The following is a 24884-nucleotide window of genomic DNA, read 5'->3' on the forward strand; positions in this document are numbered from 1 at the left end:
AATGCCCCTCAGCAACATGTATTCGGCAATGAATACTGCTGGGGGGAGCATCCTATAAGAACAGGGTAATTGTAGTTGGGGACTCACTTGTCAGAGGGACAGATAGGAGGTTTGTTGGATGAGATCGAGGATCCAGGTTGCTCTGTTGTCTCCCTGGTGCTAGGGTCAGGGATGTCTCTGATCGAGTTCACAGAATTCTGCAAGGGGAAGGTGAGCAGCCAGAAGTTGTGGTCCATGTGGGGACCAATGACTTAGTTAGAAGTGGGGATGAGGTCCTGAAACAGGAATACATAGAATTAGGCAGGAAGTTAAAAAACAGGACCTCTAAGGTAGTAATCTTTGGATTGCTGCCGGTGCCACATGCTAGAGAGGGTAGTAATAGGAGGATGTGGAGGATGAATGTGTGGCTAAAGAGCTGGTGCAGGGGGAGGGGGCAGGGGATAAGATTTTTGGATAATTGGGATCTCTTCTGGGGAAAGTCGGACCTTTACAAAAGGGACGGACTCCACTTGAACTGAAGGGGGAACCAATATCTTGGCAAGCAGATTTGCTAGAGCTGTGGGAGAGGGTTTAAACTAGTTTGGCAGGGGGGTGGGGAGCAGAGTTTGCGAGCAGTGTCTAGGGTGCATGGCCACCTAATTAAGAATGATAAAGATAACAAAGGAAGGATGGAGGTTAAGGTAAAAGGTAGAAAAGGGAATATATGTGAGGGTCATTCTCTGAAATGCATGTACTTTAATGCAAGAAGCATAGTGAACAAGGTAGATGAGCTTAGAGCATGGATTGGCACTTGGAATCATGATGTTGTGGCAATTAGTGAGACCTGGTTACAGGAGGGACAGGACTGGGAACTAAATATTCCAGAATACAAATTTTTTAGATGTGATAGAACAGGGGGTAAAAAAGGGGGAGGAGTTGCTCTGCTTGTTAAGGAGGACATTACTGCCGTGAGGTGGCAGGATGGTTTGGAGGGATCGTCCAGTGAGGCTGTTTGGGTGGAATTGAAGGGTGGAGGAGGCATGAGGGCACTAATAGGAGTGTATTATAGACCACCAAATGGGCTAGGAAAATTGGAAGAACAAATTTGTAAGGAGATAGTATATATGTGTAATAAACATAAGGTAGTGATCATGGGAGATACCCATACAGTAAGAGGACTGGATGGGCTAGAGTTTGTCAAATGTGTACAAGATAGTTTTCTTAATCAATACGTAGAGGAACCGACTCGCAACGGTGTAATACTGGCTCTCCTGTTAGGGAACGAGATAGGTCAGGTGTCTGAGGTTAATCTTGGAGAACAAATTGGGTCTAGTCTATTCATCACAACTCCATTAGTTTTAGGGTAGTTTTAGGGAAGAGCAAAGATGGGCCTAAAGTTGAGGTTTTCTATTGGAGAAAAGCAAATTTAGAAGGAATAAGAATGGATTTGGGAAGTATTGAGTGGGACATGATTTTTTTCAGGAAAGGATGTAAATGAAAAGTGGAGAATATTCAAAGAAATTTTGAGAGTACAGAGTAGATATGTCCCAGTGAGGATCAAAGGAAAGGCTGGAAGTCATAGGGAGCCTTGGTTTTCGAGGAATATTAGAAATTTGGATAGGAGAAAGAGGGAGGTGTACAAGAGATATAAACAGCAAGGTGCTGAGAAATTGAAAGAGGACTACAAGGAGTGTAGAAAAAATCTTAAGAAATAAATTAGAAAGGCCAAAAAGAGGCACGAAGAGGCTTTGGCAGGCAGAGTAAGAATAAATCCAAAGGGTTTCTATAGGTACATTAAAAGTAAAAGATTAGTGAGGGATAAAATTGGACCCCTTGTAGATAGGGAGGGTAGGCTATGTGAAAAGTCAGAGGAGATGGGGGAAATTTTAAATGATTTCTTTTCCACTGTATTCACTAGGGAAAAAAATATTGTACCAGTTGAAGTAAAGAAAAATAGTGGGGAGATCATGAATCATATAAGGATAACCGAGGAGGTAGTGATGGCAATGATGAAAAAGGTAAAGGTGAACAAATCTCCGGGTCCGGACAAAATATTCCCAAGGACACTTAGGGAGACTAGTGTACAGATAGTGGGGCCATTAACAGAGATATTTACGATGTCACTGGTCATGGGGGTAGTGCCAGAGGATTGGAGGGTGGCTCATGTTGTTCCACTCTTTAAGAAAGGGTTCAAATGTAAGCCTGGAAATTATGGACCTGTGAGTCTGACATCTGTGGTGGGTAAGTTAATGGAAAGTACTCTGAGGGATGGCATTTACAAATATTTGGAAGAACAGGGATTGATAGGTAGTAGTCAGCATGGTTTTGTCAGGGGTAGATCATGCTAAACAAACCTTATAGAGTTTTCGAGGGGGTTACAAAAAAGATTGATGAAGGGAAGGCTGTGGATGTTGTCTATTTAGACTTTAGTAAAGCTTTTGACAAAGTTCCCCACAGGAGATTAGGAAAAAAAGGTGGAGGCATTAGGTATAAATAAGGAGGTAGTGAAATGGATTCAGCAATGGTTGGATGGGAGGTGTCAAAGAGTAGTGGTAGAAAATTGTTTGTCAAATTGGAGGCTGGTGACTAGTGAAGTTCCTCAGGGATCAGTCCTGGTCCACTATTGTTTGTTATATATATTAACGATCTGGAAGAAGGGGTGGTGAATTGGATAATTAAGTTTGCAGATGATACAAAGATTGGTGGTATTGTGGACAGTGAGGAAGATTACCGTAGCTTAAAAAGAGATATAGGAAAGCTAGAGGAGTGGGCTGAGAAATGGCTGATGGAATTTAATACGGATAAGTGCGAAGTGTTCCATTTTGGAAAGGCAAATCTAAATAGGTCATATACATTAAATGGGTAGACAATTGAGGAGTGCAGGGATTTAGGAGTTATGGTAAACAGTGCCCTTAAAGTTGATACTCAGGTAGATAGAGTGGTGAAGAAGACATTTGGAATGTTGGTCTTCATAAATTGGAGTATTGAATTCAAGAGTTGGGATGTTATGATGAAATTGTACAAAGCATTGGTGAGGCCAAATTTGGAATACTGTGTGCAGTTTTGGTCACCAAATTATAGGAAGGATATAAACAAAATAGAGTGAGTGCAGAGAAGGTTCACGAGAATGTTGACAGGATGTCAGGGTTTGAGTTACAGAGAAAGGTTGAGCAGCTTGGGGCTTTTTACTCTGGAGCGTAGAAGATTGAGGGGGGATTTGATGGAGGTGTTCAAAATTTTAAAAGGAACAGAGAGTCAACGTGGATAGGCTTTTTCAATTAAGAGTGGGGGATATTCAAACCAGAGGCCATGGTTTGAGATTGAAGGGGGAAAATTATAAGGGGAACATGAGGGGAAATTTCTTCACATAAAGGGTGGTTGGGATGTGGAATAAGCTTCCAGTGGAGGTGGTTGAAGTAGAGACGTTATTTACATTTAAGAAAAGACTGGATAATTACATGGAGGGGAGAGGATTGGAGGGGTATGGACCAGGTGCTGGTCAGTGGGACTAGGAGGGTGGGGATTTGTTCCGACATGGACTAGTAGGGCTGAACTGGCCTGTTCTGTGCTATATATGGTTATAGGTCAGGTGACCCAAATATCACTATAGAAGTGAGGGACTGTGCAGCAGAGTGGTCATCGAGGGACCGATTATCATCTGAGTGGGCTGAGTCAGAGTGGAAAGGCTTTGGGTCAAGGGGCTTCAGTGAATAAGGGCTAAAGTGGTGGTGCAGGAGTTGAAGTAAGAAAGAGCCACCCTATTCAAGGAACAAAAAGGATTCAGCAGGTAGACACAGGTAAAGACAGGTTTTTTTTTTCCTCAGTGGGAATGGCAGCCAAGGCAGGGAAATGCTCCTCTTACAGAATGTGGGTCATCAGGGAAACCAGCAGTATCCCTGATGATTTCATCTGTGTGAACTGCATCTAGCTGCATCTCCTGACAAAGAATTTGAACTGGAGTTGTATGAACCCAGGAGGGTGTGATAGGCAGGAGTAACAGCAACATGATCACATCTAAGAGGCAGGTGGAGGGTAGTTGGGTGACAGTGCCTGTCTGTTTCTTTCCCTCTTCTGACTGTAGCTGTTCCCTTCAATAATAAGTGTACCATTTTGGATACAGTTGTGGGGGGTGGGGGCGGGGAGACGGATGGATCTACCAGGGACAAGTCCTGTGGCTAAGGAGGGAAGGGTGGAGAAGAGATGAGCTGTAGTTATAGAGAATTCCATAATTAGGGGGACAGATAACAGGTTCTGAGGAAGAGATAATGTATCCCGGATGATTTGTTGCCTCCCTGATGCCAGGGTCCGAGATATCTCAGATCAAGTTCATGGTATTGTCAAGAGCAAGGGTGAGCAGCTAGATGTCATGGTCCATATTAGTGACCAATGATGTGGGTAGGATGGGTGAGGAGGTCCTGCAAGTAGAGTTCAAGGAGGTAGGCGCTAGGTTGAAGGACAGGATCTTCAATGTTGTGATCTCAGGATTGTGACACGTGCCAATGAGGTTTGAAATGGGAGGATGATGCAGCTTAACAAGTGGCTAAAGACATGGTGCAGGAGGGAGGGCTTCAGGTTTCTGGATCATTGAACTCTCTTCCATGTAAGGTAGGACCTGTTCCGATGGGGCGGTTTACATCTGAACTGGATGGGGACTAATAACCTTGTGGGAGGGTTTGCTTCTGCTCCTCCAGTGTGATAAAATTAGATTTGCAGGGGGATGCCAGTGCAGATAGAGGAGTGAAGGAGGGAAAATTGCATGCACCATTAGAGGTCAACAGGTTGTACATAGTGAAAATGTTCTCAGATGCAGATATTTCAATGCAAATGAGTATTGTAAGAAAGGAAGGCAAACTTAGAATGTGGATTGGCACGTGGAATTAAGATATCGTGGCTATTATTGAAATTTGGTTAAAGGAGGAGTAGGAGTGGCAGCTCAATATTCTAGGATTCTGTTGTTTCAGATATGGTAGAGTGGGAGAGATGAAATGGGGAGGAGTGGCATTGCTCATTAGGGGAAATATTGCAGCTGTGCTCAGGCAGGTCAGACCAGAGGGCTCACCTACTGAGGTTATATGGGTCAACCTGAGGAATGGGAAAGGTACATCCACCGTCATGGGGATGTATTATAGACCACCCATTAGTCAGCGAAAACTGGAGGAGCAAATTTTTTAGAGATAGCCGACAGATGCAGGAAACATAAGGTTGTGATAGTAGGGTATTTTAATCTTCCTCATATTGGCTGGGACTACCATACTGTAAAAGGGCTGGATGGCTTGGAGTTTGTCAAATGTGTTCAGGAAAGTTTACTAAATCAATTTATAGAGGACTAACTGGAGAAAGTGAAATACTGGATTTTATATTAAGGAAACAAAGACACAAAAGGTGACAGAAGACGAAAGGTGTCGAGGAACATTTTGGGTCCAGTGATCAACCTGGTCCAGTTTCAAGTTAATTAGGAAGAAGGATAGGTCTGGTCCTCAGGTGTAGATTCTAAATTGTAGCAAGGCCAATTTTGATAAAATGAGGAAGGATTTAGAATACAAGGACTGGGATAAGTTGTTTTCAGGCAAGGATGTGCAAGTTAAGTGGAGGACCTTAAAAGGTGAAATTTTGATAGTACTGAGTTTGTACTTCCCTGTCAGGATTAAAGGCAAGGTTAGCAGATATAGCGAACCCTGGTTTTCAAGGGATATTGGGGATCTGGTTCAGAAGAAGAGAACAGGTATAGGTAAGATGGAACAAATTAGGCACTTGAGGAGTCTAAAAAATGGAAGAAAAATCTCAAGAAAGAAATCAGGAAGGCTAAATTAAGACATGAGGTTGCTTTTGAAGATAATGTGAAGGAAAATCCTCAGGGTTTCTACAGGTATATTAAGAGCAAAAGGATAGTAAAGGACAAAATTGGTCCCCATGAAGATCAGAATCATCAGCTTTGTATGGAACTAAATGAGATGGGGGGGAGATCTCAAGCAACAGGCACAGAGTTGTGGGAAGTAAGGAAAATGAGCAGTGAGGTCATGGAACCGATACAGATTAAAGAGGAAGTGCTTGCTGCCTTAAAGCAAATAAGGGTGGATAAATCCCCAGGCCTGACAAGATATTCCTTTGGACCTTGAGGGAGGGAAGTGTAGAAATTGCAGGGGCCCTGGCAGCGTTATTAAAATGTCCTTCGCCACAGGTGTTGTGCCAGAGGATTGGAGGATAGCTCGCATTCTTCCATTGTTTAAAAAATAATTAGAATCAGGATTTATTGTCATGAACAAGTCATGAAATTCAAAGTAACCCTAGAAATTATAGATCAATGAGCCTGATGTCAGTAATAGGTAAATTGGTGGAAAGTTTTCTAAGAGATCAGATATACAATTATTTGGATAGCCAGGAATTGATTTGGGATAGTCAACATTGCTTTGTGTGTGCTAGATTGTATTTAACCAATTTTATAGAGTTTTTCAAAGTTACCAGGAAAGTTGATGAAGGAAAGGCTGTGGATGTTATCTATATGGCCTTTGACAAGGTCTCACATGTGAAGTTAGTCAGGAGGGATCAGATGCCAGGTATTCATGGTGAAGTAGTGTACTGGATTCGACGATGGGTGGATGGGAGAAGCCAGAGAGTAGTGGTGGATGATTGCTTCTCAGATTGGTGTGCCTCAGGGATTGGTGCTGGGTCCATTGTTGTTTATCATCTATATCAATGATCTGGATGATAATGTGGTAAATTGGATCAGCAAGTTTGCAGATGACACAAAGATTGGAGGTGTTGTGGACAGCAAAGGTTTCCAAAGCTTGCAAAGGGATCTGGACCAGCTGGATAGAAAGGGCTGAAAAATGGCAAATAGAATTTAATGCAGATATGTGCAAGATGTTGCATTTTGGAAGGACAAACCAAAAAAGACATACACATTAAATGGTAGGGCACTAAAGAGTGCAGAAGAATAGAGGGATGTTATGGTAAAACTGTCTAAGATATTGGTGAGGCCAAATTTGGAGTATTGTGTGCAGTTTTGGTCACCTAAATACTGGAAAGATATCCATAAGATAGAAAGAGTGCATAAAAGATTTATTAGGATGTTGCCTGGACTTCAGGAACTGAAGGTTAAATGAGTTAGGACTTTATTCCCTGGAGCATAGAAGAATGAGGGGAGATTTGATAAAGCCATTTAAAATTAGGAAGGGATAGACAGAGTAAATGTAGATTGTGTAGCGTGCATGCTACCACGAAGTGTGGAAAGAATGTCACACACCCAAGAAGTCGAAGACTGGTTTATTGCACTGGCAGCTCTTCTTATATTCTCTCCCCACCATTGATGACAGGTGTGACGCACAGCAGCACTGGCCTCGGATTGGTCATTGTTCCCCCTATTGCTCATTGCTTCCCACCGTGTGGGTTGTCACTGGGACAAAAGTTGTTGGCCCCTGCGGGGTCTGCGCAGTCGTGTCCCGGTTAGCAGGCTGCTTTACTACCTGCTCCTTCCCCCCCCCCCCCCCCAGAACTGGCAATGGAGTGCTGTTTGGCATTTTTGATGGCCTACCTCTGTGTCATGGGAGTTGTGTGGAGACTAGTTGGTTGATGTTGAAAGTCTCTTCCTTACCGCCAATATCCTACACATATGTCTGATTACTTTGTATAGCCCTTCATACAGCCATTGCAGAGGGTGTTCAGTGTGCCTCGCTCTGAATGAAAATGTATTCACAGGTCTCTTTGGGGATATAGGACTTCGCCTGCCCATGCGGTGGAGACTGTGGAGGAGCTAGAGTACCCAGTCTTTCTCTCAGCTTTATCAATGAGCCCATCGGGTCCTCTGGGTCCTTGGCAGCGCCCAAGAACTCCTTTGGTATCACCAAAGGCCCGCCATCCACGATCTTGGCTGCTGAGGGGTTGAAATCTTATTTTGGCATGCTGCGGATCCCTAGGAGGTCCCAGGGTAGCTTGTCTGCCCAGTTCAGCCCTTTGAGCCAAGCCATCAAGGCCATGTTTAGGTGCCTGTGGAACCCAACAAGTTGGCCTGAATGTGGTAAGCCTTGATATGGTGGAGCTGGTTTTCCAGCAAGTTGGCCAGTGCCGCCCAGAGTCCCAAAGTGAACAGTGTATCTCTATTAAAAGTTATGTGTTCTGGGACTCCAAATCTTGACACCCAGGTGTTAATCTGTGCCCTGGCACAGGTCTCAGTGGTTACGTCGACCAGCAGGATAACCTCTGACCACCTCGTGGAGAGGAGATATCTCACCCCACGAGAGACCAGAAATAGCCCTACAATATCAATATGGATGTGGTTGACCTTTCATTGCGCTAACTCGAAAGTATGGGGGGGGGGGTGCCTTGACGTGTGTTTGCACTTGAGACGTCTGACTGACCTATTTCCAGACAAACCTACTGGCCACTTAACAGAAGTTCTGATGGCTGGGTGTGCCAGGTTGTGAACTGTGTCAAAGACCTGCTGTCTCTATGCTGCAAGCACGATGGGGCGGGGTTTGCCAGTGGAGACATCGCAGAGGAGCGTCTGGTTACCAGGGCCAATGGCGACGTCCTCCAGCCTGCCCAGAAAATGCCATCCTGTATGCCGGGATCTCAGTGTCTCCTGCTGTGCCTTAGCTAGGGCTGTGTAGTCTATTCCCTGGGACAGGGCCTGGATGGTCTCGATCACAGGCTGTTACAGTGCATCCATCACCACTTTGGTTTTACCCACAATGTGTTTTCCATAATGAACTTAGACACGTATGAGAGGTGTCGCTGCTGCCTGACCAACCACTGGCCTGACACTTTACAGAAGGCAAATGTTAATGGTTTACGGTCTGTTAAGACCTTGAATTGTCTACCTTCCAAAAAGTACCTGAAGTGTCTGATTGCCAGGTATAGCACCAATACTTCCCGGTCAAAGGCGGTGTATTTAAGTTTGGGTGGCTGGAGGTGCCTGCTAAAGAAGGCCAGGGGCTGCCATTACTCTGATGAATTACTCCAGTATGCTCCTACCGCTGAGCTGGAAGTGTCTACTGTGAGAACGGTTGGCTCCTCTGGCCTGGAGTGTACCAGAAGGGTGACGTTGGCCAGTGCGTCCTTATCTTTCTGGAACACCTCTGAGGCTTCATTGTCCCAGGTAATGCCTTTACCTCCATGAGTGCAAATAGGGAGCATGACGCGGCCCATTGGCGATATGAAATGGTGATAAAAATTAATCATACTGGTGAATTCTTGCTGTAGGGGGCTTGGTGAAGCGCCAAACAGTCTCTACCTTTTTGGGCAGGGGCTTCATTCTGTGCCTGTTGATTCGATGCCTCAGGAAGTCTATCATTTCCAGACCGAACTGGCACTTAGCAGGGTTTATAGTTGGTCTGAATTCTTGCAGTCAGGTACACAGTTGTCTTGGATGAGTTGCATGCTCTGTGTGCTTGTGGCTGGCGATGAGAATATTGTCCAAATAGATGAACATGAATGGGAGATCCTGGAACTCTGCAGCCATCAGCCTCTCGAAGGTCTGGGCTGCATTTTTAAGTCCAAAGGGCATTCTCCAAAAGGCGTAATGATGGTTTTAAGGATGTCATTGGATGGACTGAGATCTGGTGATAGCTTGATGAGGTTGACTTTTGAAAATATCCATGCCCCTTGTAAGTTGGTAGTAAAGTTTTGGATATGGGGCACGGGGTATCATTCCAGTGTGGTGGCCTCATTGAGGTGGTGAGAGTACATGGCCTCCACCCTCCTGCTGCCTTTGGTACCATGTGCAGGGGGGAGGCCCAGGGGCAGTTGGAACACCGCACGCTCCCCAGCTCTTTTTTAAAAAACTCTCCTTGGCGAGGCTGAGCTTCTCGGGGGAATGCTTCCCTGGCATGGAGCGGAGAGCTTTCGGTGAGAATGTGGTGCCTTACCCCATGCTTCAGTTTGGTGGAGGAAAACTGTGGTGGTACAATTGAAGGGAACTCCACCAGGATATGCGTGAATGAGTTGTCATACAAAGTAATGGAGACGAGGTGGGGGGCAGGCAATTTGGCTTCCCCAGGGGCATTGTTTGAGAAGTCCTGATGTGCACCAAATGCCACCTTTAAGTTCCACCTGCAGGCAGTGGGCTCGCAGGAAGTCTGCTCCCAGGAGCAGTTGCACCACAGCCACAATTGTGAATGTCCACATGAACCGATTGCTACCAAAGTGGAGGGGGATGGTGCAAATGCCAAAAGTTTGCATGATGGTGCTGTTTGCTGCCCTTAGTGCTGGGCCCGGCTTGCCATTCCAGGTGTTGTTGGCCAAAGAGGAAAAGGACACTTATTTTAGCACCGGTGTCAATGAGGAAGCACCTTCCAGACAGAGAGTCCCACGAGTAGTCTGTCATGTTGGCCAACTGCCACAGCCATTAACGATGGTTGGCTGCGGCGATTCCCTGAAACGCACAGGGTGGGCAGCATTGATAGGTCCCTGCATCCTATCATTGGTTATAGTAACAATACTGGTGGGTAGGGGGGTCCACTTGCCTCTCCACCCACCAAGGCCTTGTTGCACGTTGTGTGAGGGACCTAGCAATCTGCTTCACCAAGGCAATGTTTTCCTTCTTTCTCCAGAGCATGTCTGCCAAGGCTGTGACTTTCCTGGGGTCACTGAAGTCCTCATTGGGCAGCTGCTCCAGGAAAATCTGCTCCCAGACAAGGCCTGTGTCCCTCAGCAAGGGCGAGCATCTCGCTCATGAGGGTGGATGGGGTCCTGTTCCTCAAAGAGTCCATAAGCAACAGTTGAGCAGTGCACACGTGCCATGAGAACCTGAAGGTCTAGGTTAATAGCTCTGAGAACATCATATTGCCATGCTCCGGATGCTGGCGCAGGAAGTCGACGACCCTTGCTACAATGTCCTGGTCGAGTGAGCTCACCATGTAGTAGTAACATGTAGTGTTAGCTGTGGTCTGTCGGAGGTGGAACTGGGCCTCTTCCTGTTTGAACCACATGTGTGGCTGTGACATCCAGAACATTGGCAGCTTCAATGAAACCACGTGAAGAGCTTCCTCGTCTGTCATCTTTGAATTCGACTGACGGTTAGACCTGCCTGGGTCACCAATGTAACGTGCACGCTACCGTGAAGTGCGGAAAGAACGATACACACCAAGAAGTCGAAGTTGAAGACTGGTTTATTGCACTGGCAACTCAGCTTATATCCTCTCCCCACCACTAATGACAGGAGTGACATCACGCCAGCCTCAGATTGGTCGGCGTTCCTGCCATTGCTCGTCGCATCCTGCCATGTGGGTTGTCACCTGGGACAAAGGTGTTGGCCCCCATGGGTTCTGTGTGGTTGCCATGTTCGTCAGCAATCTTGTGTACTGGGTCATGTCCTGGTTAGCAGGCCACTACAATAGGCTTTTTCCACTGAGATACAAACCAGGGGACATGGGTTAAGAGTGAAAGGGGAAAAGTTTAACGGGAATATGAAGGGGAATTTCTCACAGAGAATGGTGTTAATGTGGAACGAGCTGGTGAATGTGGGATTAATTTTAACATTTAAGAAGAATTTGGACAGGTAGATAGATGGGAGAGGAATGGAGGGCTATGGACTGGGTGCAGGTCAATGGAACTAGGCAAAAAAGTGGTTCAGCACAGACAAGAAGGGATGAGGAGCCTGTTTCTGTGCCATAATGTTCTATAGTTCTATATGTTTGCAGTCAACCTCCAATGAAACAGTGGGAAGCTGTGGTCTGTAACCTAGTTGAGCCTCTTCACACATGCAAACTCCCCTGCTGATAAAACACAAAATCTGCTTGCTGGAAACTAAGCATAATACACAGGAATTTTAACAATAGCCATGGATGATAACTCAGTTCCAAGATAATCTCTTATCATTTGACAGAAAATCTGCAGATGAAGTAAAAGTAGAAAATGCTGGAAATAGCAGGAGGCCACTAGTTCAGGTCATAGGACTCCTGATGAGAACTGAGGAAGAGATGTAAAAGTTGAAGTAAACATTGACATGACTTAGCATTCCTGTCCAAACACAGCTCTGTCAGGAACAATTTGCTGGAAGGGCTCAATGTGGCAAGTAATATGTGAGAAGAGGGGAAGGGGGGGGGAGAGTTGTTGTGAACATCTTGTTTTGAAACCCTTTATCAAGACCCAAAAAAGCACATTGTACAAGAATTATGGTAAGAATCTGTGTTGCCTTAAATTGAGAATAACCTAAATCAGTGGTTAATGAATACTTTGTTCCTTGGCAGGAGGGAAAGGTTGAATCCCAGTGGGTTGAAGAGCGAATCTGGGCTCATACTGCTCGAGTGCGCGACGTAGAGCTGATTACTGGACTTGATTTTCATCAGGATGCAAAGCAGACAGTCCCAGAGATTTTACAGCTCAAAACATTTCTCCCTGCATTTACACCTAATGTTTAATTATTGATTCTAACAAATATTATGTTCAGTTAGAAACTGATATGTATATTGCCTCCTTGGCAATATACTGATTGATTATTGTGATACATATTTATAATGATGAATATGATCTCTTGCTCAGTCGATTTAGAACATCAGCACAAACCAAACAGAACAAAATAATAAAATGTTGATTGTAACCCAAGTTGTATCATCACAAGGCCCAGTTCAAGATATTTATTAATGTTTCACAGTATCCAGTGGTTAGGAGGCTTATTGGTAAGCAGATAACAACTTCCCTGCTGATCTAATCAACTCACAGTTTCTTCAAGTAAGAAGCCAAGATGAATAAATCGCTGCAACAAAGTAGATGTGTGAATCCTCTATGTTTGTGCATTACATCTAGTGTTGCATGGTTTCCCACCCCAACAGTTCATAAATGAGATGCTGTCACACTCCTATAAACAGCGTAATTTCTGTGGGGCTTATTGAACTGTTTTTATTTTGTCTTTCATGATATGTAGGGTTCCTTGCAATAAGCCCTGCTTGTTGAATTATTTTCATGAAGATATTAAAAAAATTAAGCTTTGGTTTTGAATTGTAACTTGCAAAATCTGGTCTGTAGCACTCTTATAAGCCTCGACCAACCCACATTCCCTCCTGCTGTCTTTCAGTCCCAGGACATTTCAGAACTTTACCATTTTAGATTCGCAGCTAGCATAAACCAGTGCCTGAGGATCCAGTGAGCTAAATTGTGATTCTCAAAGTCATACATAATCCTGGACAAAGTATTTCAGTTGATTGTCATCTCATCCACCATTTTATATTCTGTGGCTTAGAGTGTATACTATCTGTAGCATGCCTTGTAGCAACTCACTAAGGCTTTTGCCAACCTCTCTCAAACTTCCAGCTTCCAAGGTCACACAACCACAGGTCCATCACCTCAAAAATCACAAGCCATGCTGAGTTGAACAAACACTGTATTTTCTTCACAGGCGCTCCTTGAACTTTTCACTCAATGACATTAAGGATAGGCAATTAATGCTATTCTTGTGAGTGATGCCACATCCAAGTATTTCACAAGAAAGAAGACAGATTTATAGAGGGTCAGTCATGAAATGCAAAATATATATTCCCTCATACAATCTTCCTTGAGATGAAACACATCTGACTTTTATGCTTTTCTAAGTACTCCCTTAGAAATAAAAACACCAGAAAACAAGAGAGCTCACAGCAGTTGTACAACGGCAATGTGGAGGATTGCCAACATGTTGAATTCAACTCAGAATGTCACAATAGAACAAGGCTTGATTCTCTTTGAATCACGCAATAAAGAAAGCAAATTAGATTCATAATAAAGGACTCTTTTTGTACTGAGATACAGGGACATATTCAAGCCTTAATACTGAAAAAGGAAGACACATGTGGTTGATGCTAGTATGTCAGGTGTACAGGCAGTCCCTGAGTCATGTAAAAGATCTGTTCCTGAGAATTGCCCATTACTCGATTTCTCCTGAATTCAGAAATCCCCTTTTTCTATAGCTATCCATCTTATATTGTTTGACATACATGTTATAATTCTTTCATTAAATAATCACCCTTACACTACCCATAATTAATATAATGAATACAGTCATTATGATTGTATCCAATCATTCATGAATACATTTTATTATTGTTATCAGTAGCCTGAAAAGTGTATAGAAGAATTTGCAAGAATGCCTATATACTCCGAATGAACATAAAATAAAAGCATCTTGGATGAGACACGAATATAAATCATTTTACACCAATCCATAGGTTATATCAAAAATGCTAATACAATAATTAGCATCCTAACATTGTCATGGAGATGTGGCGTTGTTCAGCAATAGAAACAGGACCCTTGCCTCACCACACCTAAGCCAACCATCATGCCAATCCATACTAGGATCACTTTCCCATGTTAATTCTGTATCCCAATGTGCATTATTCATGAAGCTACTTATCCAGATGCTTCTTCAATGTTGGTACTGTTCCTGCCTCCAACACTTCATCAGGCAGCTCATTCCAGATAGCATCCACTACTTGTATGAAAGATTCACCCCTCAGGTCCCCTTTAAAACTCATGCCTCTCACCTTAGGCAGGTGTGTGGTAGATCAGATAGTGTTGAAGAAAAAACACACCAAAATGCTGGAGGAACTCAGCCAGACTTTCAGCATCGACAGGAGACAACGATATATTGCTGATTTTTCGAACCTGAGCCCTTCTTCAAGAAATAAACAGAATGAGCCAGAAGCAGGAAATCTCAGAAGGTCTCAGAATTCAGACAGTGCTGACAGGGGGAGGAATCCAGACCAACAAAAAGTGTTAATTGGATATGATAAGGGACGAGGTAAGAATTTAAGGGATGAGGTAAGAATTTCTCGTGTGCAAAAGGTGGGACAGAGCTAGAGTGAATTGATGGGGAAGAAGTTGGGGGGGGGGGGAGGGTGTGGTTAATGAAAGCCAGAGAAGTCGATATTAATGCCATCTGGTTGGATGGTGCCTAGTCAGAAGATGAAGTGTTGTTCCTCCAATTTGCGGGTGGTCTCAGTCTAGCACTGCATGAGACCATGGGCAGACATGTCAGCAAGGGAAATGGGATGGGGAATTGAATTGGGTGGCCACTGGGAGATATTCCTATTGTGCTGGACAGAGCTAAGATGCTCAAGAAAACAATCTTCCAGTCTGCATCCAGTCTCTCTGATGTAGAGGAGACCACAACGGGAGCACCAGATGCAGTAGATCACCTCTGCGGATTCATAGGTGAAATGTTGCTTCACTTGGAAGAACTGTAAGAGGCCCCAAAAGGTGAATGAGCACAAGTGGACCATCCCTTGCAGTAACAGGGGTAGGTCCCAAGGGGTCAATTGGTGGGGAGGGGACAAGGGAGTCAAGGGGGAGCGGTCGCTGAGGTAGGAGGAGAGGGGAGGAGTCAATATGTGTCTAGTGGTAGGATCATGTATTAGGTGCAAAATGGCAGATGAAGATGTGTTGGATGCAGAGGCTAGTGAGGTGGTAGATGAGGACAAGAGGAATTCTCTCCTTGTTGTGCGTGGGGGCAGAGGGTGCCAGGCTAGATGTGTGGGTAATGGAGGATATGTGGGTAAGTGCTGAATTAATGGTGGTGGAAGAAAAGACATGTTGTTTGAAGAAGGAGGACATCTCTGATGATCTGGCATGGAAGTCCTCATCTTGGGTAAAGAAGTAACAGAGATGGAGGATTTGAGAGAATGGAATGGAATCTTTACAGGGGACAGGGAAGAGGTGTAGATGAAGTAGCTATGGGAGTTGGTGGCTTTGTAGAACCCAACCACATTTTCCCTTCCGTCTCCTTTCACACAAACATTTTTTTTAAACTTTATTTATTCGTTCAAAAAACAAATAATATATGACATATACAGCAATTAAACATGAACATTTTTTATATATATAAAATAAGAGAAAAGAAAAAATCCCCCCCCCTTCAGCCAACTCTCCTAAGGAGAGCCATAAAAAAAGAAAAAAGAAAGAATATTTTAAAAAAGTTAAATATACATATTAAAATCTAATCAATATAAATTAAAATGTAAATATTCCGAGTATAACAGCCACTTATTAATAAAAAATTATAATTATCATGCAAAACATATGTAATTTTTTCCATTATTAAACAATATTTCATCTCATTATGCCATCTATTAATATCAATCATATTTGTATCTTTCCACGTACTAGCAATACATTTTTTTTTGCTACAGATAAAGCTAAATATACAAAAGCAAGCGGAAACTTATCTAATCCCAAGCCTTTCAGAGGTTACAAACTACCCAATAAAAATGCTGTTGGATCTAAAACTATTTTAATCTTATACAGATATTCTAAAAATGATTGAATTTTCTTCCAAAAAGATTGTATATGTATACATGACCAACTTCATTAAATGTTTAAAAAGGCAATATCAATTTTCATTTTATTAATACACGCCAAGACTTGCTTACACTTAATCGAACTATTTAAAGCTCGAACATTAAACGTAGCAAACCTCAACTTCGACATATCTACTATTATTACTAAATACCAATAATATCTTTATATAAAAACTCAAATCAACGTATATAGGCCCTCCAATAAAAAAAAATCACAAATTAAAAACTAAGAAAAAGTTTTAAAAAATTTAAAAAAACAATAATTTTAAAAAATCCCCCCCCCCCAAAAAAACTACCAAAAGGTAGTAATCCCCTAAACAAAAATTGGGTGTGGATCACCCACCAGTGGCTGATGACTAATAAAGAACTTTGTGCAAATCTCCCCCTCCCCAGCCAAACAATCAGTAACATCCAAGTATCATAATAACAAAAGACTCCAAAAGACTCCAATCTTGAAGATCCCATTTTGGAAGGAGGTGGACTCTTTCCATTCCCATTTTTCCCATTTCTGCCATTTCTTCTGTTTCCAGAACCACCAGACTTTTCTTTAGGAGATAATGATGGACTACGTCTTTGTCCTCTTATATCTGGCAATGAATCAGCAAAAATCATTGCTTCACAATCAGTTTCAAAAAACTGAAATTGATAGTCTCCGTAAAAGACCTTCAACACTGCAGGGTAATGAAAAGTAGACTTATAATCTTTACGCCACAAGACTTCTTTAACTGGAGTAAATTGACGTTATTATTGAATCAATAATGGGGTTTGTCATTATCTCACATTTTGTACTGCAAGTTGAAGTATTGCTTCTCTATCCAAATAACTCAAAGACTGGTCTCGGGGTTTGATCAGCTGAGGGTATTCTTCTTAAAACTCTATGGGCTCTTTCCAGTGCCAATCCCCCAGAGAAAAATTCTTGCCCTAATATTTGAGGAATCCAGCCTTTAAAAAAACGAAGAGGATCTTGTCCTTCTATACCTTCTGGCAAACCAACAATTTTCACATTATTCCTCCTGCTTTGATTTTCCAAATAATCTATTTTTCTTTCTAGCTCCTTCTCACGATCTCCTAATTCTATGACTGATTTTTCCACCTTCAACACTTTTTCTGTGTTAAAAGTCACTTGTTGTTTACAGTCCAAAAAAGCAGTCTGAAATTTTTTTAATTCTTCATAAGATGCATCCACACGTGTCTTAACCATATTTAATTCTGAACTTATACCAGCATTCATTTGAACCATTTCATTCATTTGAGATGTCAACAAATCCATTCCAAGTTTAATAACAGCTTGAATAACTCCATTTATTTGCATACACTGTGATTCGGTAAATCTTAGCTCTGCTCTCTCTGACATGGTGGCAGAACAAGGTAACTGCAGCGCCTGCTGCAATTCAACAGAAGGCATTTTAAATGTTTTACTGCGGGTCTGGACTCACAGCGACGGCATCCCAACTTCTTCAGGAAGTCGCCGCTGGTCTCCCCCCGCATCTTGTTGTTTTCTCATCAATTCGCGAAAAAAAACGATTTCTTCAGATTGTAATGCTACCTGATGCATTTCCTTTTCAGCCTCCACAGGCGATCTTTGGGATTTAGGCAATGAAGAAATTGAGCCTGGGGCTGTTTCAAGTCATCTAGGCCCCAAATCTTCAACACTTTGAAAATGTATCTTCTTTTGGACTTGAGATTTAGTCTTTTTACCATTAGTGGCCATAATAATTCCTTAATATTTTAAACTAAAATTTAAAAAGTTTAAACTTGCAAACAAAGGGTTAAAAAACAGGTATTTAAAAGTCTGGCCAGAGAGGTCGAGATTGCACGTCTAGACTCTACGCCATCTTGCCACGCCCCCCCCCCCCCCCCCCCACTTTCTCACAAACATGATAAATTCTTGCCTTGTCCCTTATTATTTCCAATTAACATCTTTTGTTGATCTGGATTCCTCACCTGTCAGCATTGTCTGAATTCCGAGTCTTTCTAAAATTTCCTGTTTCTGGCTCATTCTGCTTATTCCTTGAAGAAGGGCTCAGATCTGAAATGTCAGCAATATATCTTTGTCTCCTATGTATGCTTAAAAGACAGGCTGAGTTCCTCCAGCATCTGCAGACTTTCATGTTTTACTCAGGTAGTGTTGAGGAAACAGGGAGGCTGCAGAAGGACAGATTAGGAGAATGAGCAGAGAATTGGCAAATGAAATACAATGTCAGAAAGTTAAGGTCATATACTTTGGTAGAGAAAAATAAACAGACAGGCTATTTCCTAAAAGGGGGGAAAATTGAAAATACCTAGTTGCAAAGGGACCTGTGAAAACTCAGGCAGGATACCCAAAAGATAAATTTGCATGTTGAGTCAGTGATAAATAAGGCAAATGCAGTGCTGGCATTCATTTCAAGAGGAATACAATGTAAGACCAAGGATGTGAACTTAAGGCTTTAAAAGGTACTGTGGTGAGACTTCACAGAGTATTGTGAGCGGTTTTGAGCTCCTCATTTAAGAAAGGACATGTTGATGTTGGAGAGGGTATAGAGGATTCCAGGAATGAAAGGGTTATGATAATGAGGAGCGTTTGACAACTCTTGGCCTAAAAAACCCCAGAAATACTGGTGGAACTCAGCAGCATCCATAGGAGGTAAAGATATATTATCAACATTTCATACTTGAGTCCTTCTTCAAGGAATAAGCAAAGAACAGGAAGGTGTCAGAATGAAGACTGAAGACTGGCAGGGGGAGAAGTCCTGACCAACAGAAGGTGTGTATTGGATATGATAAGAGGAGAGGTGAGAATTGATTTCGGCTGTGTGAAAGGAGACAGAAGGAAAAGGGAAGAGCAAGAGAGAAAGAGTTGGAGGAAAGTGATAAGGGGAAGAAGAAGGAGGAAGGCTTTAATGGAAACTAGAGAAGTCAATGTTAAGGCCATCCGGTTAGAGGGTCCCCATATTTGTGAATGGTCTCAGTCTAGACCCTCCCTATAAGAACGCTTAATAAACGCTGCCAGCAGCATGTAGAGGCATGTCTGAGACTTCTGTTCAATAAAGCCTTTGTTCTGAATTTTAAAATGCTATGGACAAGGCAATCCGACTGAAGAAGCTGGAGATTGATGCAAAGGATCCAGAGACCTCCATCAAGTTTGATATGTGACTACACTGTTTGAACGCCTACCTGAGGTGCCATGACATCACAGCTGATGACGATCAGTATGATCTGCTCTTCGCAGCTGTGGGCCACCGAGCGTACCAATTAATTTGTAACTGCTCTGGATACGAAGAGGTAATGGCCCTACTCCGACAGCAGTACGGAGCCCTGAGGAACGCGATGTACGCACACTTCCAGCTTGGCTCATGACACCAGGGCCCTGGTGATTCAGTTGAAGATTTTGTGAGGACCATGCGAGAGCTGGGACAAGACTGCGAGTGCCAGAATGTGACTGTGTCAACCTACCAGGAGGAGCTCATCCATGACAGGCTAGTTGCTGGATTCCACTGCATCAAATAAGGGAACGATTCCTGTAGAAAGGTGATGGGTCCCTACAGGAAGAGGTACAGATGGCCTGAGCAATGGAGACTGCTCAAAAGAACACAGAGGCCTACTAAGCAGGTCACACGTCAATCAGGTGTGGAGAACGGGAGGTGCCATCTTGGAACTCAGGGCCCCTGACTGCCGCTGCCACCACCTACTGCAGCCAAAGCAAACACTTGCGAAAGTACTGCCTGGCCTGTAGCGCAACCTGATCGAACTGCCAGTGGAAAGGACACTATGCCAGGGTGTGTCATTCCAAGCCCCTCTCTAGCAGTGCTGCGTGCGGATCATAACCCACGTCACCAACTTGGGCCAATCCACTTACATTGTCATTTCCTGTTGCTGAGAACTGAACTTCTAGCCGAGGACGCGATGACACGAAGGGACGTCACATCCAGCTTCACTTCTGGACTCCACCATGTGCGATCCATGGGGGCGGCCATCTTCACGATCTCCTGAGCGGCCAACCCAATGACATAGCAGAAACGATTTGGACAATGAACTGACATTGACTTCCATCATGCTAGACCAGAGTAGACCACACTGGCTACCTGCTTGACACAGGAAGCACCGAGAGCTTCATACACCCGGACATGGCCAAAGGTTATTCCCTGACCGTGTCCCCAGCCAAGTACAAGATAGCACTAGCCTCCATATGCCTCTCTGCAGAAATCCATGGGAGATGCACCATGACCGAGGCACCAAATATAAGAATTTCAGACTGCTGGTGATGCCCCACTTCTCCACACCCATTATATTGGGGCTGGATTTCCAGTGCCAGCTTCAGAGTCTGATGATGCAGTATGGTGGGCTCCACTCCTCACCCACCCCCCCCCACCACCACCATCAGTAATATCCAATTCCAGGAGGTCCCTCCCTTCCCCCCCAAAGAGGCCCAATCACTCACCTGAACTCTGGGCCAGGCTCCCAACCTGTTGACTGGCCACCTTCTGGTCTGTCCACCTCCGCTGTTCCAAAACCTGCAAACCTGTGACCACAAAGAGCAGGTGATACAGCCCCAAGGACAGGGAATTCATTAAGATGGAGGAAAAGCAGCTGCTGGGGAGGGTATAATAGAATCAAATAACAGTCCCTGGAGGGCACAAGTAGTGATGGTGAAGAGTGGGGAGAATTATTGGATGGTGATAGACTACAGTCAGGCCATCAACCAGTTCACTGCACTGGGCGCCTATTGTTTGCCCTGCATAGCTGATAAGGTGAACGAGATCGCCAAGTATAGGGTCTTCTCTACCATTGATCTCAAATCGGTGTATCACCAAATCCCGATTTGTCCAAAAGATCGGCCATACGTGGTGTTTGAGGCCAATGGCCGACTCTACCATTTCCTGCGGGTCCCATTCGGCCTCATGAATGGGGTGTCGGTGTTCCAAAGAGAAATGAACTAAAGGCTACGTATCCATATCAGCGGCCATGACAAGAAGGAACACAACCAGAACCTGAAGGGTTTGTGGCCACCACAAAGGCCCTCAAACTCATAATAAGAAAAAGAGCTTGTTTAGCACCAAGTGGCTGGCAATCCTGGTGTCATCGTATCTGACCCCGAGCGCATGTGGCCCCTTCTGAAATTATCTCTGCCACAGATCCCCAAGACTGTAAAAAGGTGCGTAGGACTCTTCTCATTATGCCCAATGGATCCCCAACTATGCAGACAAGGTCCAACCCCTAGTGAAAACCAATACTTTTTCCCCATTGGCGGAGGCCCGTAAGGCTTTTGAGGGCATCAGGGATGAGATTGCCAAGGTGGAGACGCATGCTATTGATGAATCTGTCCTGTTCCAGGTGGAAAGTGATGCTTCCAACTTAGCTCTGGCTGCCACACTGAACCAAGCAGTGGTGTTTTTTCCCCACACCCTCCAAGGCCCTGAACGCAGGCACTCCACCGTCGAGAAGGAGGCACAAGCTATAGTGGAGGCCATGCGCCATTGGAGGCACTACTTGTCCACAGACCATTCACCCTGCTCACGGATCAGAGAGCCGCTTGTTTATATTTAACAATAAACAGTAGGTAAAATCAAAATTGACAAGATAATGAAGTGGAGAATTGAGCTGTCCACCTACAATTATGAAATCTTGTCGTATCTGGGCAAGCTTAATGAGCCACCTGATGCCCTGTCCAGGGGAATGTGTGCCGGGGTACGTTGTTTGCCTCCAGGCCCTCCACAATAGCCTCTACCACCCTGGGGTCATAAGGCTCTTCCATTTTGTGAGGGCCCGTAACCTCCCCTACTCAGTGGAGGAAGGTCAGGGAGCTGACTCACAATTGTCCGGTCTGTGTGGAATGCATGCGGCAATTTTAGAAACCAGAGAGAGCCCAAGTCATAAAGGCCACTCACCCCTTTGAATGTCTCAGCATGGACTTCAAGGGGCCTCTCCCGTCCACGAATCAAAACATCTACTTCCTGAGCATCATGGACGAGCACTCACGTTTCACATTCACCATCCCCTGCCCCGACATGACCACATCTACAGTCATTAAAGCACTCCACACAGTATTCAATCTGTTCGGGTACCTCAGTTATGTTCATAGCGACCGGGGATCCACCTTCATGAGTGAGGAGGTGAGGAGTTGCAACAATACTTCCTTTCCAAGGGTATAGCTATGAGCAGAACCACCAGCTACAACCCCCGCAGGTGGAGAGGGAGATTGGTATGATCTGGTAGGCAGTCCATTTGGCCCTCAAGTCGAAAGGGATGTCTGTATTCCAATGGGAAGAGGTCCTTCCAGAAGCACTGATGCCTCCAGGTCCCTACTTTGCATGGCAACTAACACAATGCCCCAGGAAAAATTATTCTCTTTCCTATGAGGTTGGTGTTGGGAACCACGCTGCCAGTCTGCTGATGACCCCAAGGCCAGTGCTTCTCCAGAAGCATGTTAGAATGCATAAAGCAGACCCCTTGCAGACAGAGGTATCTGATCAAACAGTGTGGTCAAGAGTGCTTGTCTTTGGAAGGAACTTGTGATGTACACCTTCCAAATCATTAAAGAAAAGCAACAACCCCTTGGAACATCACGTGGAAATGTATATAATGTGTGGCCTGGATATCAGTACCCACTTACCACACTTCGCTGACCATTGGTGGCTTGACTGTTGAGGTCATCAAGAGTATCAAGTTCCTTGGTGGAGAATCTCACCTGCTCCCTGAACACCAGCTCCACAGCCAAGAAAGCCCAGTAGCGCCTAAACATCCTGCAAAGGCTGAGGAAAGTTCATCTCCCAACCTCCATTGTACAGAATGCACAAAGAATCACTGCCTGGTTTGGAAGTTGTACCATCTCAGACTGCAAGACCTTGCAGAGGATGGTGAAGTCAGTGGAAAAGATCATTGGGGTTTTTTTTTCCCTCCCCTGAAGGATATTTACAACATCGATGCAGGTGAAAAGCAATTAATATTGTGAAGGACTCCACACACCCCTCATGTAAACTGATCTCCCTTCTGCCATCTGGTAGAAGGTACCATAGCACTCAGGTCATTGCATCCAGATTGGACAACAGTTTTTTTTTATAACTTCCAAGCCACCGGGCTCCTGAGTTCCCAGAATATATGTGGATAGTGTACCGTGGACTTTTACTGTATACACCTTAATATTTGAATGTTTTTAACTCTTCTAACATATTTATGTAAATGTGTTCTACGGTCCTGGAGAAACGCTATCTCACCTTTGCCATGTGAACATGGTAGGAACGATAAATAAAGGTGACTTGACTTGAAGTTAGATGTAATGGAACAATAACCCAAAATTGTAGATGACATACAAATTGGAAGCTGAAGGAAATGTGAGGAAAAATAGGAAAGGATGGGCTGATGACATTAAATGCAGAAGAAAAAGGTTTTGTGTTATATTTCAGGATGAACCAGAAAGCACAGAACCGAATGATTCGGCAATAGAGAGATTTCTATGGACTTGAGACGCCCACAAGATTGCGGGACTTGCCAACAGAGGCAGAAAGAACAAGTCAGAAGGAACATTTACAAAACACCCACATCCGGAGTATTGGATGGATTTGGATCTGGGTGCTATTCTCTGGCAAAAATGCGAAGACCTTAGGAAAGAAACACAAGTAATAAATAAATGCCCGGGACGGCACAATCATCTGACCGAGAGTGGAATCAACGTTAAATCCGCCTCCGGACAGGAAAAAACTGGCACCAACTAGTAGAAGTCGAGACTTTTTTTAAAAAACCTTGATTTCATCGAAAAACCCTTTGAATCCTGTCTTTGTCAGGGATAAAATTCCTCAAATCACACGGAATAAAAGTGGAGCAAACTGTCGCAAATAGCAGCCCCGTGGCCAGGAAGCGCCCTTGGAGCACAGCTGAACTCACCTGTCGCTCAGAGCCCCGCTGCCCCGGCCGTGGGAGAGTCCGCTCCGCCCCTCCTTCTCCTTCCCCGCTCAGCCTCGTCGGCCATTGGTCTGCTCGCAACCAGCAGGGGCGGGCTGTCAGAATGCGTCTCCCCTCCGCTCTGAACCACCCCTCGTATCTTTCGGAGTTGGTGCTTGAAGGGACATGGATCTGGAGAGGGGCAACGCGGCTTGCGGAGCGCGCTACTCCAACGTCGAGCAGCGGGCGTCCATGCTGCCCGCTCCCGTCGCTGCCGAGCGGTCGGAGAGGAGCCGGTGGAAGAGCTGCAAGTATCGAGTGCTCATAGCGGTGAGAGCAGCTATTGGTCTGGCATGGGGTGACCGAAGGGCGATGAGTCGAGGAAGACCACGTCCATTCCCTTCTTAGTACAACTAACCGGCTTCCTGCCACCTATTGTCTCAAGTTAATTGCAAGTAGCCACCCTGTTGATGTTGCAGACACTGCTGGCTTGTTTTTGAATGTCTTAACTCAAATGAGCCCTGTCAATGCATAATGGTTATGGCATTCTGCTTTTGTATGCGGGGTTGAAAGGTTGCAGAGGCGGAGCAATTGTGCATTTAAAGTGTGATGACCAAATCCTCTGAGAGCTCGAATTTCCAGCCTGGAAATGTGAGGATTTCGAAGAAGAGGAGAAAAATTGAAAAATCTGAACTAAAAAGTGGAGTGTGCTGGAAACCGGTAGCATCGATAGAGAGAGTTCGTGCATTCCACAAAAAAAAAGGATTCCAGACAAAATGTTAA

The 24884-nt window shown here is 44.4% G+C and overlaps 2 protein-coding genes and 1 long non-coding RNA gene across 4 annotated transcripts in view; 2 read left to right on the forward strand and 1 right to left on the reverse strand.

Annotated features, from left to right (window-relative positions):
- Positions 1-13614, forward strand: part of LOC138736878 (ectonucleotide pyrophosphatase/phosphodiesterase family member 3-like) — a 120592-nt gene extending 106978 nt beyond the window's left edge. Inside the window, exon 23 of the mRNA XM_069887026.1 lies at positions 12165-13614. Within this exon, the coding sequence (XP_069743127.1) occupies positions 12165-12335 (171 nt within the window). The 3' untranslated portion in view covers positions 12336-13614. The remainder of the gene's footprint in view (positions 1-12164) is intronic.
- A 2124-nt stretch (positions 13615-15738) lies between these two features.
- On the reverse strand, positions 15739-24598 carry LOC138736880 (uncharacterized). The gene is made up of 4 exons (XR_011340643.1): positions 24105-24598; positions 20665-20745; positions 20083-20212; positions 15739-16831 (listed from the first exon to the last, which is right to left on the reverse strand). It is a non-coding gene; the product is annotated as an uncharacterized lncRNA (long non-coding RNA).
- Positions 24241-24884, forward strand: part of LOC138736879 (venom phosphodiesterase 2-like) — a 161560-nt gene continuing 160916 nt past the window's right edge. For both annotated transcript variants that reach the window (XM_069887028.1, XM_069887029.1), the window contains exon 1: positions 24241-24431. In XM_069887028.1, the coding sequence (XP_069743129.1) occupies positions 24288-24431 (144 nt within the window). In that variant the 5' untranslated portion in view covers positions 24241-24287. The remainder of the gene's footprint in view (positions 24432-24884) is intronic.

Source organism: Narcine bancroftii, chromosome 6 (genome assembly GCF_036971445.1).
Source record: "Narcine bancroftii isolate sNarBan1 chromosome 6, sNarBan1.hap1, whole genome shotgun sequence".
NCBI lineage: Eukaryota > Metazoa > Chordata > Chondrichthyes > Torpediniformes > Narcinidae > Narcine > Narcine bancroftii.